General features: G+C 33.6%; 1 protein-coding gene across 1 annotated transcript in view; it reads left to right on the forward strand.

The window, feature by feature from the left end:
• TDRD3 (tudor domain containing 3) overlaps positions 1–13,299 on the forward strand; it is a 169,413-nt gene that overhangs the window by 52,809 nt on the left and 103,305 nt on the right. The window contains exon 4 of the mRNA XM_051983892.1: positions 7,019–7,179. Within this exon, the coding sequence (XP_051839852.1) occupies positions 7,019–7,179 (161 nt within the window). The remainder of the gene's footprint in view (positions 1–7,018; positions 7,180–13,299) is intronic.

Here is a 13,299-nt window from a genome sequence, read left to right on the forward strand (position 1 = left end):
TATTAGCATGTTTTTTTTTTTTCTTGAAGTCTTGAGTATAAAAGTATTAAAGGAGTCCAGAGTAAATTATGAGAAATCAACAGAATCTCATACTTCATAATTTTTTTTATGTTAAAAACATGGGAATTGTTTTTATTGTTATTGGTTTTTTTTTTTTTAATAACTTTTTATTGACAGAACCCATGCTAGGGTAATTTTTTTTTTTACAACATTATCCCTTGTATTCACTTCTGTTCCGATTTTCCCCCTCCCTCCCTTTACCCCCTCCCCAGATGGCAAACAGTTCTACATGTTAAATATGACACAGTATATCCTAGATACAATATATATGTGCGGAACCAAACAGTTCTCTTGTTGCACAGGGAGAATTGGATAAGTTCCAAATTTTGTCTAATGTTACTAGACTATTAGGATATTAAAAAATAAAGAAAGCAGTCTATGGACTTTTCATGTACCTTACAATTTCAGTAGCATCACACCTAATGCAGTAAAACAGTTTCTACTTAGAACTTAGAAGTAATTTTAATTGGTTCTCAGTATTAATTGTTCTTGCTTTCAGATATAAAAACTTAATTCTGCTCAAGAATGAACTTGTTTGATATTTCAAATATTTATTTTTAAACTTTTTTAAATTTAAATTTTATTAGGAGTTTTAACATCAACAAACAAATATTTCAGTATACAGGGAAAAAAGGATTGTAAGTGAAATTGGAAATTATCATGTAAAGTTGGTTTAACAAAAGTGTCTTGATTTCCTCTTCAACCTTTCCTTCTCCCTTTGAATTTCCTTATGCTATTTTCAGGTTAAAAAAATTAATTATTGTACTTTTCTGGGATTTTTTTTTAGGGGGGGCAGTTAGTTGTCCATTTTCAAAGAGGATCAATGACATCATGATGTTGGAGTCAGGTTACAGTGTGTCCCACTGTGGCTGATAAGTCCAATACTATTTTGGAAGGTTCTATCACAGATTGGGCAAAAATAATCTGTTTGAGATGGAGATATTTTCAGATTTGAACAGGTCACATTTCTTTTTGCCAAGGCATGCCTGCTTTGCTCACAGAGTACATCTTCTTTGATTCAGGCAAAACAAGCTGGGTGGTTCTGTGCTAGTGTCTCTCATGTCTCATAATCAATACTAAAGTTCTTCAAAGAGACCTTGAGGATGTTCTTGTACATTTTTTGTTGTTGTTATTCTAAAGAGTTAGCACTCTAAGTAACTTTATTTTATTTATTTTTATTAAACCTTTTTATTTACAAAGCATAAGCAGGAGTAATTTTTCCAACATTGATCCTTGTATAATCTTTTGTTCCAAATTTTCCTCTTCTTCCCCCCATCTCCTCCCCTAGCTGGCAGATAGTCCAATCCATGTTAAATATATTGAAATACACATTAGATCCAATATATGTAAACATATTTATACAGTTATCTTATTGCACAAGAAAAATCAGATCAAGAAGGAAGAAAAAGAAAAACTGAGAAAGAAAACAAAATGCAAGCAAATGACAACAGAGAGAGTCAGAATGCTATGTTGTGTTTCACACTCTGTTCCTATGGTTCTTTGGATATAGCTGATTCTCTTCATCACTGAACAAGTGGAACTGGTTTGAATCATCTCAATGTTGAAGAGAGCCATGTCCATCAGAATTGATCATTGCACAGTCCTGTTGTTGCTGTGTGCAATGATTTCCTGGTTCTGATCATTTCACTATGCAAGGTCTCTCCAAGCCTCTCTGAAATCATCCTGCTGGTCATTTTTTACAGAACAATAGTATTCCCTAGCATTCATATACCATAATTTATTCAGCCATTTTCCAATTGATGGGCATCCACTCAGTTTTCAGTGTCTTGCTTGCCACTACAACAAGGGCTGCCAAAAACATTTTTGCATATGTGGGTCCCTTTACCTTCTTTCAGATCTCTTTGGAATATAAGCCCAGTAGAAATATCACTGGACCAAAGGGTATGCACAGTTTGATAACTTTTTGAGCGTGGTTCGAAACTTCTCTTCAGAATGTTTGGAACCGTTCACAGTTCCATCAACAATGCATCAGTGTCTCAGTTTTCCCACATCCCCTCCAACATTCGTCATTATCTTTTCCTGGCATTTTAGCCAATCTGAGAGGTATGTAGTGGTATCTCAGAGTGGTCTTAATTTGCATTTCTCTGATCAATAGTGATTTGGAGCACCTTTTCATGTGGCTACAAATAGTTTTAATTTCTTCCTCTGAAAATTGTCTGTTCCTATCCTTTGACCATTTATCAATTGGAGAATGGTTTGAACTATTATAAATTTGAGTCAGTTCTCTATATTTAGAAATGAGGCCTTTATCAGATCCTTTGGATGTAAAAATGTTTTCCCAGTTTATTGCTTCCCTTCTAATCTTGTCTGCATTAATTTTATTTGTATAAAAACTTTTTAACTTAATCTAATCAAAATTATCTATTTTATGATCAGTAATGATCTCTGGTTCTTCTTTGGTCACAAATTCCTTCCTCCTCCACAAATCTGAGAGGTAAACTAGCCTATGTTCTTCTAGTTTCTTTATAGTATCATTCTTTATGTCTTAGATCATGAATCCATTTCTATCTTATCTTGGTATATAATGTTAGTTGTGGGTCTATGCCTACTTTCTCTCATACTGGTTTCCAATTTTCCCAGCAGTTTTGGTTAAATAGTGAATTCTTATTCCAAAAGCTGGGGCCTTTGGGTTTGGCAAATATTAGGTTGTTGTAGTCACTGCCTATTTTGTTCTGTGAACTTAACCTATTCTATTGATAGACTTCTCTATTTCTTAGCCAGTGCCAAATGTTTTTGGTGACCGCTGCTTTATAATATAGTTTTAGATCAGATACAGGTAGGTCCCCTTCATTTGTTTTTCTCTTCATTAATTCATTTGAAATTCTTGACCTTTTATTCTTCCAGCTGAATTTTTTCTAAGTCAGTAAATTTTTTCTGTTATTATTTTTTCTAGGTCGGTAAAATAGTTTCTTAGGAGTTTTGATTGGTATAGCACTAAATGAATCGATTAATTTAAGGAGTATTGTCTTCTTTATTATATTCACTCCACCTATCCACGAGCACTTGATATTTTTCCACTTGCTTAGAACTGACTTTATTTGTGTGGAAAGTGTTTTGTAGGTTTGCTCATATAGTTCCTGACTTTCTCTTGGCAGATAGATTATACTACCGATAGTTATTTTAAATGGCATTTCTCTTTGTTTCTCTTGCTGTTTGATTTGGTTAGTGATGTGTCTGAGCTGGCGTTTGTGCTCGGCTGTTTCCTCCCCATAGATTCTCTGCCACAAGGAGACTGCACTGCCACAGGGCTCTGCGTTATAGACTCTGGCGTTTGTACTCAGTTTGTTGCCCTGGCTGCCTCCCTCCCGTTTTCAATTGAAACAGACCATTTCTGGCAATCTTTGAAATTATCTTCTACTGATAATTTGTTACAGTCCCAATATTTGTAGGTTCTGCAAATCCAGAGCTATTTCAGAGATTGGATTTCGTAAATGGTGTGAGGATTATAGAGAAGATCAGAGAGAAACATGTTGTCTTCGCTATCTTGGCTCCACTCTCGGAAGTCCTGTCCTTGAACTTTGACTACTGTGCATTTACCTCATAACTCTTGTCCCTAACTTTGTCACCCAAATAGCATCCTTTTTGGCAAATAAGAATAGTTAAATAAAGTAAATCCACACATTGGCCATGTCTGAAAACATGTATCTCATTCTGCACTTCTGGTTTATCACTTTTACGTGATGAGGTGGGGAAGCAAGTTTCAAAACAAGTTTTCTGAAGTCATGATCACATTAGGATAGCATCTTAAGTCCCACAAAGAATAAATACTCTAAGCATTTCAGCAGTCATCTCTTTATTTTCCAGAAAGATTTATGGTCAGTCTTCCATTTTTATCTTTTGGTTTTCAGTTCAGAGGGTGAGAAATAATTCTCAAATTATTTCTAATTTGAATCCTTTAGTCTTTTAGGTACTGATTACAGAGACTAGTATTATTATTTTGGGTGATAAGAGGAGACCCTTTAGTGCAAATAATGAACAAGGTAAATTATCTTTTCTTGCTGTTTATCTTGATAAAAATTAGAATACAGCTGAACTTCTAAATCATGAATTTGTTTTCTGAACTAAGAAATTACTTTCCCTTGCCTTCTTGAAGGCCATAGTTAATTTTTCTATATTATTTGAATATTTTCTATGTAAGCTAGCATAAAGCATTTTTGAGCACAAAATATTTTTACTTGACTATTATTATTCTGATTGATTTATACAGGTCAAATATAATAGCTTATTAGACCTATGATCTTATCAATGTGTACAATGCAGACATTGTATCTTCTCATCCTGCATAACTCCTGCCTATATTCTCCTGATTCCTATGGGGATGATGTAGACAAAATACAGGGAGTCTGTGGTTTATTATCCCTTAGTATAGACCCTCCTCTTTTGTTTCTATCATAGACGTAAAATCTAATGATATTTCAACCAGGGATAAGGACTGGACCTCTAATTTTGTTATTGAAAACAGGTGAGGAAATTCCCTCTCTCACTTAGGTCAACATGATCTTATGGAGTTGTTTAGGGCAAATATTTTCAAACTTTTTCCACTTGAGACCTCTTTTTTGTCCAAGAAATATTACATGATCCTATCAAACATTTATTGAAAATAAATCATAATTTCTTGACCCCACTTTCAATTACAAGTCCCCAATATGGGGTCATGACCCACAGTTAAGGAAGTTGGGGTTTAGCGCAACAGTTCCTGAAGTATGATCTAGGGACTGCTGGGGTTGCCTTTCAGGGCATTTACAAATTCAAAATTATTATCATGATAGTAAAAGGATGTTTAAATTTGTAATATTAATAGATATCACTAACATTAAACAAAAAGACTTTGGGTACGGGGGATCTTCATTATAGATAATATCCAGTAAAGATGAAGCCTAAGGAATTTAGTAACTTGCCCAAGGTCACAGACATCTTAATGGTAACCTTGGATTTGAAGCCTGATCTTCTGACTCCAGATCTATTGATCTTTGCATGGTATTCTGCTGCCTCCCAGTCAGAGTTATGCAGGACTTGGAGACAGGTGTAATTGTTTCAGACAGGCTATAGCATATTTCCAGTGATGATCTGTGCTTAAGAAATTGTGTTATGTTGAAAGCTTCCTGAGGCCAGCAACAATGTTTTCTATACTTTCTGTTTAGAACACTTAGCATAGACTTGGATCTTTTTAAAATGCTTAGTAAAAACTTGATTGATTTTATTCTTTTGCGAAGTATTTTGTGGAAGGTGAGGGTTGTGGTTTATACAATGGGAACCTTCGGTGGGATTTTGAGAACAAGAGTGATATTTTCCTGCCTCCTTAACAACCTCCCTTCCCCCAAAGGAAAAAAATGATAGGGAAAATAAAAGCTTCTTGGAGGTCTAGAGGAACTGTTAAGGGTTCAAACTGATAGACCTATATAGTGAAGTTGTACCAGTAGAAACAGAAAGTAAAATGAATATTTTAATTGTCATTATCTTCAACTTAGTTTTCTGCAACATTATAAATGAAGGCAAAATGTTATTCTATGTTATTCTACTTTGAAAAACATAGTAAGAAATGAAATGTTTTATTATGATTTATATAAATTACCTATAAACATAGGTAACTATATATGTTATGACCATGTACATATAAATAAGAAATAAATGTAAAACTAGAAAATGGGATCAGAGGACCACCTTGAAGTTTGTGGAATATTTCCCTTATTAAATATTTAGCTGTCATTTCAGCTAATAATATTTTTGGCCTTTATGTGACAGGGCCCATTTCAATAAAGCTTGAATGAGAAAATTTTAAAAAGCTACTAGAACAAATTTCCTAGTATAGTTTTCTTATTTTCTTCAAACTAATTACCAATTTAAAGCTAATATGCTACTAAAATTATATTTAAATTTTTTTTCTTTTTAAGTGAAAAATTTAGTACTTTATATAAAATCACTAATTTTCTCTCACTCTGAATTAATAGTAAGATAAACATTTCCTTGGGGGAAGAATATTAATGTATACTGAGGAAGGTAATTTTAAAAAACTTTGGGATATACCTAGAGGAACTTAAAAAAATGAGTTAATCATTTCATATTGCTTTTATTATTTGTTGAAATTGTAAATTAATCTATGATGTACAGAAATAAAAGGAGTACAAAAAGGAATAATCAAGAGATTAATTATAATAATGATAGAGCATTTTCTGTTAACATTCTTAAAAGTATATAATCTTATAATGTTAAGACAGATTTTACTGTCACTTCTTAAATATTGTGTTATTTTTAAATGCTTAGTTTAAAAACCATTACTACATTAATTTTTTTTAGTAGAAATGGATGGCTTTTAAAAAGTACATTTCTTTTTTTGTTCAAGAAATGCAAAACTACTTTAAAAAATATTTATAAATACTACCTATGTGGATCCACTATTGTTCAGAAAAAATTGAACAGAAATTGAAATGAAATTCTTAGCTAAGGGAGAAAAATATTCGATTTTACCAGAAGAGGGCGTATTCATAACTTTGTGTATTCTGAGCAAAAGCATCTTTTCAAATACATGTACCCACTTCAAAGCAGAAGGTACCTTAGAAACCAGAATTTCACATAATAAATAAATATCAGAAGTCAAAAATTTATAGTACAGAATTCTAAAATTTTTGATATCTTTTCATCTGACACCATAACTCTCTTTCCAAAGATTTTATTTTTGTTTTCATTTCTAAAAATGGAATTAGACTCATGTATGCTTGAGAAATATATCTGTTTTTTTTTTTAAAGACCTTTTCCAAAAAAGAATTCCTTTTAAAACATGAAGCTACTAAAGTAGAACTGGTGTCACTAGTCTAATTTTAGATTGTCTTTTTAATGAATTGAATTTAAACTGCATAATACTAACAAACGTTACTAAAGAAAAAAAATCACTAAAAATGAAAACAAGTTATTCAAAAGTAATCTGTCTTTGTCTTTACAGCTTGAAGGCCCATGTGTTCTACAGATTCAAAAAATTCGCAATGTTGCTGCTCCAAAGGATAATGAAGAATCTCAAGTTGCACCAAGGATGCTACGCTTGCAGATGACTGATGGCCATATAAGTTGCACAGCAGTAGAATTTAATTATATGTCAAAAATTAGGTGACTGACACATTTATAAATTAAATTTGTATTTTGAGTTTTAAAAATTAATGTTTGCTTTTTGGAATGTAGAAGTTTTGGGATTACACAGAAGCTTCATGCTAATATATATCATGAATCTTCAAGAAAAATATTGGAATTATTCTCCTACATTTGTGGGGAAAATAAATAATATCACACACAAAAAATCTGAAATTGATGATATCTTAAGAGACAAAAAAATACTGGTTACTTACCTATTGTTTTGGAATCTGTAGAGAAGTAGTGTTATGTGCAAAATAGACTGCTTTTTAGGGATTTGAAGGATATTTGTTTGGGCTTAGAGATGAGCTTTTGAAAAAAATGAAGTACTTTTGCTCCCTTCAGGAGAAATTTTTTAATTGTGTTAGGGATATTGGTGGTTATAAGTGGGAACTGATGATGGTTAAATTTTGCTTCAGAATTTAGATTACAAACAGAGATTTTAGGTGTTCTTTTTGGAAAATACTAGTTCTTTAATGTCATCTTAGCTGCTGGTCTTTAGATACTACTGAATTACCACTGTTAGTTGGTACAGTAGATTGAAGGCAGCATAGAAAGAGCACTGGGAATCTTTAAACATATTTTCAAGTCCTTGTTCTGCCAGGTATGTCACATTGGTCCGATCATTTCACAATCAATAATTAATAAACAATGAAACTTCTCCTATATGCCAGACACTGTGCCGAGTGCTGACCATACCAAAAAAAGAGACAAAAGACAACCTTTGCCCTCAAAGAGCTTGCAATCTAAAGACAACAGGCAAACAAATATTTACAAAGTAATATATATAGGATAAATAGAAAACAATTAAAAGAAGGAAAGTGCTGGGCTTAAGGGAGCTTAGAGGTTAGTAGTTGGAGTGGAGAAGGGAGGGTGTTCTAAACATTTGAGAATCATGGACAAGGAGAAAGTAATGAAATCTTTGAAAGCTGATGACATCACCAAGTGAAATAGTATAGAAGAAGAGAAGAGGGGCCCAGGAGAGAATTCTGAGGGATAACAGTGGTTAAGAGAACATGAGATATAGAAGGATCCAGCAAAGGAGATAGAGAAAGAATGGTTAGATAGAAAGAAAACCAAGAGAAAGTGGTTTTCTGAAAACCTGGAAGGGAGGGAGTATCAAGGAAGAGAAAGAGTGATCAACAGTGTCCAGGTTTACAGAGAAATCCAGGAAAGATTGGATTTGACAACTAAGATTATTAATAGCTTTGGGAGAACCCTGGAAGGTTTGAGGAGGGATGAAAGGTTTGGAAGAGTTGCTACGGAAAAGTGTGATATTGAGTGGTTGAAAGAGGAATAGTGGAATTGTTTATTAGCAGAGGGACCCACTTAAAGTTATGTAATAAAAATTTGAAGTAGACCCAGCCAGAATGGTTGGTTAATTTTTTTTCATCTTCCCTTAGCAGTGTGTGTGTGTATCGAAGTGAATGGTGGGAATGATCCAAGTTTGAGGCTTGGCTAGGCATAATTGGCAAGATGATAGTGCAGTTTACGAAGAAGTTCATCAAGATGGGGAGAAAAGAAAGAGTGGCTAGTGCAGAGGATATGGTCTTGGAGAGAATTGTGGGATCATGGTAAGGATAGGTAGAGGAAGAGATGAAATTGATTGGATAAGGGAATTTCATAATTCTTGGACATAAAGGCTTCCATTTGTGAATGCTGGTAAGATCAATATGTCTCAAGTGGAATGGAGGATTATCTCATAAGAAAAGAATAGTTTGAGGAACTGAGTACTTGGGGTATTTGAGGGAGAATCCATATGTACGTTGAATTCCATTGGATGACGATGGAAGTTGTTGAGAGAAAAATTGTAAGCTGGGTATTGAACTCGTTGAAAAAGAAATGAGAGTTATCTTGGAGGCTGTAGAGATCTATTAGGACTTTGGTTAGGTGATGCATATGAATAACATGAAACTCAAAGAGAAGTTACTGAATAATTAAAGAAGGGGCTAGAAGTGACAATTTGGAGCAAGAAGTATTTCAGTTCACCCACAGTGACCAATGAGCAAAAGAATGTTGGTGAAGATGCAATCTATACTAGAAAGGATGGCCAGTCATTTTGTGAGCAGGGGAAAGTCGGGTTTCTTAAGAGCTGGGGAAAAAAAAAAAGATGGCAGAGGAATACATTTGATATGAAGCAGTTTGTTGCCTATGGAACATGCATTTCAGAGAGTATAAAGGAAGGGCTGAGTGGAATTAGTATGAAACTTAGGAGTGGGGAGGTGAGGATATGGAATGAGCACCTAGGTCATAGGGGGTGTGGAATGAGGGTTGTATGATGATTTATAAGAGGTTAGAGTTATTATGATGTGATGGGTATGACATGAGTTTATTAAATTTTTGAGTGGAGGGCATTACTCCTAGATTTTCAAAGAACAAGTATAGCAGGAGCCAGGAGACCTGTAGTAGAAAGGAAGAATGTTCTTTGCACTAAAAGTTCTCCATATCCCATTGAGAGATTGTGCTGGTGGCAGGAGGTGGCAAATACTTTATGCTGCTACAGGTGAAAGTGGTTGCTTTCAGGCATATGGAAGAGGCCCAATCTGGTTGCTCATCCTGCAGCCTTTCCTCAAGGAACATGCTGAGCCTAGCTGAAGAGGGAAGTATCAAAAATCTGAGGTGTAAAGACTTGTCATCTGAGCAGACTGGCAGTGAGGTGGTAGTAGAAAGTTGGACTATAGGGTCTTTTTACTCTGTTTATTTTTAACATTCTCTGTTTCCATATACCTAGTATGCTTTTTTCAAGATTCAGAAAATCCTAGCATATTTTCATAGATGATAATATATTTAGATTCTGGCTTGTGAGATTTTAAAATGATTATAAACTCATAGACTTATTTTTGTTTCCTTTTCTCATCTTCTTAGCTAGAGGCATCTGTAACTTGATTACAGATTGATTGGAACTGAGCAGAGTATAGGGAAGATAGTTCCTTCATGAGCATGTGTTTCCTTTTGGCCATCCCTATGACTCATCTTTACAGAGCTGTTTTCCATCTTACTCACTGGTGTCTAATTGTCTTTTAAGCTGATGGATAATACCCTAGAACCCAGACTAGTTACCCTCTGTATTCCCTGATAAGACAGGGCTGTCATCTTTATCTCTGTGAGCTTTCCTTTACAGAGCTTTCCTAACACCTCAAAACTGTTCAGGTATAGGAATTTCTTCTATAGTATCCTCAACAAGTCTCTCCACATCTTGAAGAAGTCAGTTCCACTTTTGAATAGATCTTATTTTAGAAAATTTGTTCCTATTTCAGCTTCCATATATTACCACTATTTCTCTGTCTTTGTGATAAGTAGAACAAATTTTAATCTTTCTTTTCCAAATGATCCCTTCAGATATTTGAAGACATCATGTTTCCTCTTAAGTCTTCTTTTCTCTGAGCTGAACAATTCTAGTTCCTTTATTTTGCTCTTGTGTTGTTTTAGAGGAAGCAAACAGCTTGGGATATTGAAGTGAACTTGGAGTCTGGAATACCTAAGTTTCAATTTGGTCATGGACACTTACTGGCTCTGTGACCTTAACACAAGTCATCTAAACTCTGTCTGAATTTCCTCATCTACAAAATGGGGATGGTAATAGCATCTATTTCCTGGAATTGTTGTGAAGATTAAATAAGATATTTGTAAGAGACTTTTCAAGTCTTAAAGCCTCATATTAATGCGAGTAGTTATGTTATTTTTAATCTTATTTTTCTTGTTATTATCATTACATTTTAAAATTTAAAAAAATTTAGACTTCAGCATCTTAGCTATCTGTCCTAGATAATGTCACTTGCAAATTTAATAAACAAATCACCTCTGCCTTAATTCAAGTATTTGATTAAATTAAGATCCCTAAAATATTGTGCAGAAGACAAGATCTCATGTAATCATTTTTGATTGTTTTTTGAGTCCAACTTCCCATCTGATTCTTCTGATTCCAGCTAATTATGCTATCATCTAGACTATATCTTTGCAGCTTTTCAGTAATAATAATATGAGTAATTTTTATCAAATACTTCAATAAATTATATGCAAACTATATTTAGTTTATTCTGATCTATAAGTTAATATGTTAGTATTCCATTAATTTAAATTTCTAACATGATAGTTTAGTATACCAGTACAGATTTCAACTTCTCTATGACTTAGTCTAAGGCTCATAGATGCTACAAGTTAGAGGAAGTCTTTCTGACTCCAAGTCTGGTCTTCTCTATCCATTATGCCTTGCTGTCTTGGTGATTTCAATAACCTGGTCAAAAAAAGGAAATAAAGTTCATTTAGACTGACCTATTAAATGGTGAAATCATGCTGGGTTTTTTTCTGATCAAATCTTCCTTTTCTAGATAGTTACTAATCATATGTTTCAGAATTTTGTAAAAAGTCAGACTCGGTGTTTTCTAGTAAATAGAACTTGTTTTCTTATTTTTTTGGGAAAATTAGCATATCTTGTATTCTCTGTCCTGGAATTTATCTTCTCTTCTCCATGATTTTTAACAGATCTCTGATACTGGTACTCATCAATCATATCTGCCACTTCCTCTTTTCCCCTCAACATTAGTTCATATGAGGGTCTAGTTATTCTAATCATTATGGGAAACTGAGTGATCTCATACTATCATCCCATTTATCTTGGTTATCTGTTCCTTTTTAGCCATAATTGTTTGGTGCTATCTAGTCCAGACTGGATCAGTTTTTCTCTTTGGCAGAAAAAAACAATCAGAATAAGAATTGGGCAGCTCTTTGCTTTGTCCAGTGTGATTGTCCTGTACATTTTAGTTGCTGATCTTGCGCCTTTATTGATCTCCCATTTTTTTCAAGTTGGCTAAAAAATTCTTAGGTTAACTTGCCATCATCTCCACCTTGACTCATTATCTACTTTAGTACTCTTGTCATTATTCTTATAGGATTATGTTATGTTCTTTATTCATCTTATTATATTACCTGTTCTTTCATCTTCATGCACGTCTTTTAAAAATCTTAGCAATTTAATTACAACTCTCTTTACACAATTCTTCTTTTTTCTTCATTAGGATTGTTTTTCTTTATTTCTTCAGAATTTTATTCTTGAGAGCTTCATTGAGCTAACACTATGTAGAATTTTAGTCCATGGGTATGAGCCATCTTTCCTTTGGAATTCTTGTATCATTTACTTCCCAGTTTATTTATATTGGCAATTAGCAAATACCTCCATGTATTTTAATTGGCTAGGCCCACAAGTCACTTAGCCTCTGTTTTCTTTCCACATATCCCAGGTTGTTGTTGGGATTAAATGAGATAATATCTGTGAAGTTCTTGGCACATTATCTGCTACAGAGTAGGAATTTAATACTTGTCCTCTTCCTTTCCTTTATAAACTAATAAAAGTCATTTTAGATGTGAATGTGTTTTTCCCATAAAATCTAGTATGATTCCTTGTACTCAGTTTAGTAAATATTTATTGAATGAATAAAATGATCCTTCCTCCTTATTACTTCTTGTCTTTAACTAAAAGGACTAAATGGACTAATTATAGGAACACTAGATCTGAAGATTTGGATAAGTGTTCATAAAAGTGCTGCTGATTATAGTGAGCAAATCTAGTTCTTTTATTCTCTATGGATCAATAAAAAACTTTTGGAATAGGTGTTTGCTGAGTACCTGTTTTTTTCAACTATTTGGAACCTTGGAGTTAAATTCACTAATCTTCTCTCTGTATTCATTGTTTGGATAATTTATACTGATGTAACCACCTATTTTAAGCTTAACTTCAGGGATTTGGGAGTGATTATAGATTCTTTTAGCATGCTATCTTTTTATTAAATATATACACACACAAACAGACATACACACATTTATATATGTATATGTACATGTTTATTCATTCCAGAAAGCAGTTTGTAATTATGCTAAAAATAAATCCATACCCTCCAACTAGAGATACTACTGCTAGCTCTATCCCAAGGATGTTATTGTTAAAAAAGAAAGATTCCCTAGACACCAGTATAGTTATAAAAACACTCTTGGTTGTTATGAAGAACCAGAAACAAAGGCAAAGCCTATTGGTTAGGGAATGGCTAAACAAATTATGATAATGAATGTAATGGAATATTTCTTTTCCCACAAGAAACAGTGGAC

Source organism: Antechinus flavipes, chromosome 3, assembly GCF_016432865.1.
Source record: "Antechinus flavipes isolate AdamAnt ecotype Samford, QLD, Australia chromosome 3, AdamAnt_v2, whole genome shotgun sequence".
Lineage (NCBI taxonomy): Eukaryota > Metazoa > Chordata > Mammalia > Dasyuromorphia > Dasyuridae > Antechinus > Antechinus flavipes.